We start from the raw sequence: 7,983 nt of genomic DNA, 5'->3' as shown, positions 1-7,983 counted from the left end.
TACAGATGAAAATTTCTTGTATTAGCTGACTAAATTTGGCATTAAAGTCAAGTCTGACATTGATGGGTAGCTTGGTGGAACAAGTTCCTGTGCTGTGGTCATTCTGGTTTTCTTTCATTATCATTGGAACCTTCCTTTGTCATTCAAGAAACATGATGACGTTAGCTGACGAGAATTTTAATTTCAGAGCTTTCATGGATATAATAGCTTATAAAGATCTTGTGGAGGAGACGCGCTAAAGGTAGGTAGAGGATATTGAGACACTGCTTTGCCTTCAGCTGTTTATTCCTGTTACACCTAGTGAAACGATTTATTTAGTACAGAACTTCATCAAAGCATGACATCTCCATCTAATATTTCCATCTTGAAAGCAGCAAGTTTATTTCATGCATCTTCTGCTCAACTCTGACAACATATATCTCTTCACAAATCACTACATTTGAAAAGGGTAATATTCTCTCTGTAATACATTTGTGATTTCTTGGCCTTTGCTGATATATATATCTCTTGGCACAAGCAAGCAAGCTAAAACGTGCATCTTTATTTCCATTCTAAGCATTCTGTTTGTGGAATCATATTCATATGGTTCTAGAGGGCACATGCAACATGATGTCCTAAAAGTTGAGTTTGCTATTAAATTAGTTCTAATTTTAAAACACCTTTTTAAGATCAAATTGTTTCTTGTAAGAATAGCTATAGATGTCTGGAAGCTTATCCACTATTCTAAGGCCATCTATTTATAATGAACAATGGAGCCTTCCCTAATTTAAACTGGATTCATTCCAGTTTGTTCGAAAGAGCTCAAGCCCACTGCAAACAGTATTGTCCTATTTAGGCTTTTCATTCTGGGATTTTCCTCAAGGTTTTAAAATGCGTCTGTTAGGGAGAAGTTTCCACACCTTTATAAGGAATGTTTCGTTCCCCTCTCCAACTGATAAGAGATCTCACAATCCACCCCCCTTGGGGGCCAGTGTTCTCGCTGGCACACTGCTCAGTGTCTAGCTCTAATACCATTTGTAACAACCCAAGCCCACTTCTAGCAGATATTATCCTATTTGAGATTTCCCTTCTAGGATTCCCCTCAAAAATTTTAAATGCGTCTGTTAGGGAGAGATTTTCACACCCTTATAAGGAATCTTCGTTCCCCTCTCCAACCGATATGGGATCTCACACCGAACTTGTAGGTTTGCTATGTTTTTAACCCATACACATGACATTTACTGTATTTGGCTGAAAATTCCATGTGGCTCGTCAGACAAGTATGTCTCACACCACGTCCCATATAATTAATGCATTTAATAGAATTTCAATTTTTTTTTATCAATATATTGAGTCATTCTTTGCATTTCTTAGACTAAATATCTCTCTCCGATCATAATTCATAATCATTCTCAAAACTCTCTATTTGGACAGACAACCATGGATATTTGCTGAGCTCATCCTCCATTGATCAGGAAATCATGTGGTTCATACAGCTGCATAACTCCCCATACCCTCTTTTGAGTCTATGCAGAGTAGAAAGAAGATTTTTAAACTTACTTCACCAACTACCACTGTGAGTTCATATGGTCCCAACTTTCTGCGTTTAACGTATTTCTGCTTCTTTTGCTACTTTATTATAGGAAAAAAAAATGGCACTGCTTGAGATGAAAGACAAATATCCTTTTTATATGTTTCAATCAACAGTAAAAAGAGTCAAAATCATGTAGCATTCATTTCCACATGAGAGAGAATCTGCTTTCTGTTGCCTTTGTATGTAAACGTTAGCTCATACAATTGTCTTTTTTGGCTTGCTTTCAATTTGCACCCACTCCCAGTTGCTTTCCTTGGACACCATTCACATATTTGGTCTCTCCCCACCCTCCATATAACCAAGAGCCTCCTAACTGTGCCCCTAAATTTAAGGTTCTCACCCACCTAGCTGTCCCTTTCCAATCTTCTGCTGGTCCTCAAATTGAGTAATGGCTGATTCTGTAGGACACTGTTCAGGACCAAAATGGGACACTGATACCCTCTCAGCCCTGAGCCCAAACTGCAAGTTGAAAGACAGAGCCATGTGAAACCCTTGTGAACTCTGCTCTAACCAGACCCCAACCCAACCTGCTTCTTCCTCCATTGCCTTAGAACTTTGATATCTTCCTTTCCCACCAATTTATCAATATAAATACGGACATAAACTTGTGGTTGAATTGCACTTTCAGTTCATTGTTCATTAACGACGAAAAACTGACATGGGAACCATTTACAGAGTGTCATTGTAACACCCCAAATCTACCACTAGGTAGATATTATCCTCTTTGAGCTTTCCCTTCCGAACTTCCCCTCAAAGTTTTTAAAACGTGTCTGCTAGGAAGAGGTTTCCACACTCTTATAAAGAATGTTTCGTTCTCTTCTCCAATTGATATGGGAAAAAAAGTTCTTAAACGGTGCATTTTGAGTTTTTTTTTTTTTAGTCAACCTCTTGTGGCAAGGGTTTTATGAGAAGAATGGTTACCGTGATTTCTTTCCCATACCTTTGATCTTTTTCTTAACCAAATTTATGTTACTTATTCTTTGGATCAACAATGTTAACGGAGCAACGAGCAATTGATCTGATAATGAATATTCTATCTACACTTTTAATTAAACGCAATTTGATTTGGAGAAATTCAATGTAGATGTAAATATAGATGTCCACAGGGTGGAGAAGCCTTATCTATCCCCGTTTCTTCCTCCTATTTCAATTTTTATTTTCACACAATTTTTCATTTATTATTATTATTATTATTTTTTTTTTTTTTTTTGTTTTGCAGGTCGAGTTCCTTGCCTGAATTTCATATATATATAAATTTTTTTTAAAAAAAAATTCAATGGATTATTTTTATTTTTTAATTTAATTTCTATTAAAAAATGTTAAATATCTGCATAATTTTTAAAAACTTGCATTTCAATATTATAATATAATATAAATAAGTCGTTTTCAATATTTATATATATATATATAATGAGCGGGTTTGAGACGAGAAATATAATATTTGTCCCTCCCCACTCACTTCCTTATTTTTCATTCAAATGGAGATTCCCACCATATTTAAGATGAGTCACCGTTACCCTAATTGTTGCAAGTTAAATAACATCTACGGGTCTAAATATTAAACTGAGAGATTTGGTGAAGTATAATTTTTTACCGCAACTTAAAATTTTCGATTACTTTAATTAAAATAAATTGCTTGATACTAAACTCAAATATNAAAAAAAAAAAAAAAAAAAAAAAAAAAAAAAAAAAAAAAAAAAAGCCATTAAATGGTTGTAGGTTGATTTAATGATTTTGAAAGTTACGGTATAAATTTGCTATGCTATAAAAATCAAATGTATTTTTATTAATTTAGCCTGAAAACCAATAAACTTAATTTTAAAATATTGAAAATTAAATCCTCGTCAGCAAGCTTAATTTGTTCTTGCTTGCAAAATGGATCATAACTGTAGCTTCTCAACTGTCATAACGATATTGCTCCATTGACGAAACTACCCCTGATTATAAAAGCAAAAGACTGCCAAATGCCCCTCCTCCTGCCTGTTGCTTCCTCCATTCTTTCGATGTCGAACCTTCACCATTTTCATATTAGACGAAGTCTCGATTCCTTCGCCAGTTTTTTGCGCCATTCTTCCCAAATCCAAAATCTCAAAGCCATTAAGAAGCTTCACGCCCAACTGCTTAGAACCCACTTCCAATTTTCCTCCCCAGATCTTCACTCTAAGCTTATACTATCCTACTCCCAAATCGTCCCCAATTTTGATGCGCAAAGCTTAAGCAGCTTCTTCAAATGCATAATTCCCAGAAGTTCTTTAACCTTCAACGTAATGATTTCTGACTTTTATCGACATGGGTTTCCAGATTTTTCGTTAATAGCGTTGTCTTTCATGCATTCCAATGGGGTTCCTATCGATACGTATGCCCTCTGCAGCTCTTTGAGTGCTTGTTCTCTTGTTCAGAATGCGGTGTATGGACAACAGATGCACGCCTTCGTGGGGAAATCAGGTTGGTTATGTAGTGTTTTTGTGGGGAGTGCGATTGTCGATATGTATGCAAAAAATTCGCTGATTAATGATGCAGTTAAAGTGTTCGATGAAATTCCTGTGAAGAATACGGTGTGCGCAAATGCACTATTGGCTGGATACGGCGACGCTGGCATGTGGATTGATGGACTTGAATTGCTACGGAAGATGCACGTTTTGAATTTGAAGTATGACCAGTTCACTCTATCAGCTTCTTTACGTGCGTGCACTGGTTTATCTGCAATTGCTTTAGGTAAGCAAGTGCATGCTTATCTACTACGAACGGTTTATGATATTTCGAGTGATGTTCATCTTCAAAGCACATTAATTGAAATGTATGGGAAGAGTGGTATGGTGGAAAAAGCATGGAATGTGTTCGTTTTCGCAGGACTTGGACACAAAGAAGATGGGAAAAGGGATATTATAATGTGGACTTCTATGCTTAGTGCATATGGTAGAAACGGATGTTACATAAGAGTAATTGAATTGTACAACCAGATGTTGATGGAAGGGATCAAACCAGATAGGGTGGCTTTTGTGACAGTGATATCAGCTTGTGGTCACACTGGTCAGGTGAATCTTGGAGTCAAATATTTTGACTCCATGCAGAGTGTTTTTGGGTTGGAACCTGGTCAAGAGCACTATAGTTGTTTGGTTGACTTGCTCTGTAGAGCTGGGGAATTGGATAAAGCATGGAAGCTCGTAAGTGATATCAAAAGTAGCGATCACAACGTACCTCTATGGGGAGCTTTACTCCGAGCTTGCTTGGAACATGGAAATATTAAGTTGGGTAATTTGGCAGCTCGTATGGCACTTGAACTGGATCCTACGAACGCTGGGATATTCGTTATGCTATCAAATCTGTATGCTGGTTTTGGCTTGTGGAATGAGATAGAGCATTTGAGGGAATTTGTGAGAAGGGAAGGGTTGTATAAAGGTGTTGGATGTAGCTGGATAGAGACCACAAGTTGAGCATTTCTCAAATAACCTTACGTAAATGTTGAACTGCTCTTTAGAGAGTGTGGGGGGTCTCTTCTCATTGAGCCCGCTTGGATATTTGGGTTGGGTCAAGCCAGTTCGTAAAGAAGCTAGTTCGGGATTGATTGCTTATTGAAAACGAACCCCCACTGAAAAAAGAAATTCGATTAGGCCTTAGCTTAGGTGCCCATTCCTAAAGCCATGAGAATTGGTCAGAAAAACGTTATAATAAGGAATCGGAGGAGGATTCGACGATTTTTTCCAGTAGCTTTGTTTTATGGGAAATGGTTTATTGTGAGGTGCTATGATGAAAATTGTTTCATTGAGCCTTAGAGAGTAGCTTGTATCATTGTTATCCGGCCTCACTGCTCAATTGTCATGCTATGTAACATAAAGAGAGTTCTGAACTTTAGTGAGCAAAATAAGAGGGTGAAAGTACAAGTTGTCAGATCATTCATTAGATCTATGGATCTCCCTCTACCTAGTTCAGTACTTGTATAACTCTCGCTGCCGCCACCATCTGCTTTATATTTTTTGTAACTTCCTTAGTTCCCATATGTACAAAGATGCTTCCCAGTCATGTTAACTGGCTAGTCAAACACATACCCTCCCTTCTTTCTCATAAAGCACGTATTCTTGGCATTTTGCCAATTCAATCATCAAATTACCTGCGGCCTTGGCTCTCCTCCCCCTGTCCTCGCCAGGTACGAATCTCCACTATAGTATGATATTATCCACTTTGAGCATAAGCTCTCATGGCTTTGCTTTGGGCTTCCCCAAAAGGCCTCATACCAATGGAGATGTATTCCTTACTTACAAAACCATTATCATTCCCCAAATTAGCCAATGTGGGACTCCCTCCCAACAATCCCCAACATACCTTGCTATCTATAGTTTTGCATTTCAACTTTTACCATGCAACAAAGTAAATGAGAATATTACGTCAATGCCGGGCCAGTTAGAGGACGCTGTGAAAAAAAAACAGAACAGTGCTAACAAAGATTATATCTCAGGCCAGGTACAGGTACAGGTACTTATGAACTTGTTTTTAGATAATTTATACAGCTTGCAGCACTTAACATGGGTCAGGCTGAATTTTTCCCTTTCATTAATAGTAGTTGTATTTGTCCATTTTGAGATCCTGAATGATATGCACTCCTAACAAATGTTTGTACCGTTGGACTTAGCAAATGTCTGGTCCCTTCAATCTGATCCCCATCTCATCCATTAGCATCACTGCTTTCTTCAGTATGCTGAATTGCTTATAGCTTCTCGATGATGTCTGCTTGAAAGAGCTTCACATCTTTGTTGACGTTTGAACAAACAATTGAATGATGCATTTATTTTTAGTTTCTCAATTGATGCCCTTCTCGAAGTGGTATGGTTTTCCTATCAGGAATATGTATTAACTCATTACTTATTTAGATTTTCTGCGTCATTGATCAGACTCAATTGGTCTCAGTTTTTCTGCTGACAGAGAGAATAACACGATGCAACTTGTCATTGAATATATTTTTCATTTAATGTTCTCTATCCCACAAGTTCTAAATGGCTGAATAAATCTGATCGGCTAGGATGATCCTAAACTTTGAGTTCCCCATTCTGTAATGGTTGTATAATCTTTATTTTTGCTACGTTTACATGATGTGATACTTAATGCTTCTAACAAGCTTTTTGATCTAAGTTGTGAGATGGCCTCCTTGTCATAGCTTATACTTTATAGGTTCAAATTGTTTTGAGTATTCTTAGCCTTAACGAGGGACTTCCTGCCTAATATCCACGAGTTTCACTTTACAGATGAAAGAAAGTATTAGTCTATTTGTTTTCCATGATGGTTTGATGAGCCTGTAAGCCGTTAATCTTGCTGAGATGACTTTTTTATCCTTGGAAGCTCAGATTTCTGCGTAGAAAACAAAATAAGGTTGAAGAAAACAAGTGCTCAGATATTTTTTGTGACTTGATAAGGTTTTGGGTTTCTCATAGGCTAGGAAACCATGGGAGAGAGACAATTTTGTCCAGGGGTAGTTCTGTCAACTTCCTGCCTTGCCCATCTCTCTCTTGAGACACTCGGTATTCTCTATCCAGAGGATGATAGGCATGCCCATAGACACATCTTGGCGACAATTTTAAGAAATCCATGCATGAAATAGGATGTAATTGTTGACAGTTTTCAACTTTGTTATGGTAGGAAGTATATGCATGAGTTTACAAGCCAGTGGTTACTTGGCATATATTCAGATAACACGTATTTCTGTGTGCATCTCATGGAGAAACCACATGGGAAGCTATCCAATCCCATTGAATGGAAAATTGAATCAAAATGCTCGACGTTGCAGTATACAAGAACTTTATTGTAACACTTGAGTAAAGGAGGGGTACATGAATGAACTGAGACCACATCCGAATGAAAGCGATCTTAAGGATAAGATGACTAAGAAATATTTAAAAGAACTGAAAGTTACTACTTGTACCAACAAGGTGCACTTTCCTTTCTGGTAGCTCAATTATAGAAACCTCAAAGTTAATTTGGCGTGCTTTGTTTGGAGCAATTTTATGTTGGGTGACCTGAGAATTTTTCTAAGCGTATGAATGAGGACAAAACATGTTGAAAGGACTTGTGTTGATGTATAAGGATAGTCTTCAGTCTTAGAAGCAAGGAGTAAGTAATATGACCATATTGCAAGGGAATGCTAGGGTCATCATGTGCCAAATTTGAATTTCTAATCCTGGGCATGGGTGGTGATCGAATGGTATCAAAGCGGTACCTCTCTCAATAAAATGATGTTCGAGGACGAACTGAGGCAGAAGCTGATGGACATGTGACTCCCAAGTAAATGAGGAATACATGAACGAGACCACATCCAAATGAGAGCGACACTAAGGATAAGATGACTAAGAAAGACTTAAAAGAATAGAAAGTTACTACCTATACCAACAAAGTGCGCCTTGCTTTTTGGTAACTTAACCATA

At 37.5% G+C, this 7,983-nt stretch overlaps 1 protein-coding gene and 1 long non-coding RNA gene across 2 annotated transcripts; both read left to right on the top strand.

The window, feature by feature from the left end:
• The first annotated feature begins 251 nt into the window (after positions 1–251).
• On the top strand, positions 252–1,753 carry LOC111777313. Its single transcript, XR_002812384.1, has 2 exons — positions 252–448; positions 1,414–1,753. It is a non-coding gene; the product is annotated as an uncharacterized LOC111777313 (long non-coding RNA).
• Positions 1,754–3,537: 1,784 nt separating this feature from the next.
• On the top strand, positions 3,538–6,282 carry LOC111777029 (pentatricopeptide repeat-containing protein At2g13600-like). Its single transcript, XM_023656474.1, has one exon. It carries the CDS (start codon positions 3,538–3,540, stop codon positions 5,005–5,007), a length of 1,470 nt encoding a protein of 489 aa, XP_023512242.1. The 3' UTR covers positions 5,008–6,282.
• The last annotated feature ends 1,701 nt before the right edge of the window (positions 6,283–7,983 follow it).

The sequence above is a fragment of the Cucurbita pepo genome, chromosome LG16, assembly GCF_002806865.2.
Source record: "Cucurbita pepo subsp. pepo cultivar mu-cu-16 chromosome LG16, ASM280686v2, whole genome shotgun sequence".
Taxonomy (NCBI): Eukaryota; Viridiplantae; Streptophyta; class Magnoliopsida; order Cucurbitales; family Cucurbitaceae; genus Cucurbita; species Cucurbita pepo.
Note: the sequence above shows the minus strand (reverse complement) of the source record. Positions and strands in the feature narration are given on the sequence as shown.

Coding starts and splice junctions, on each gene's coding strand:
- LOC111777029 (XM_023656474.1), top strand. CDS start 3,538: ATGCCCCTCCTCCTGCCTGTTGCTTCCTCCATTCTTTCGATGTCGAAC.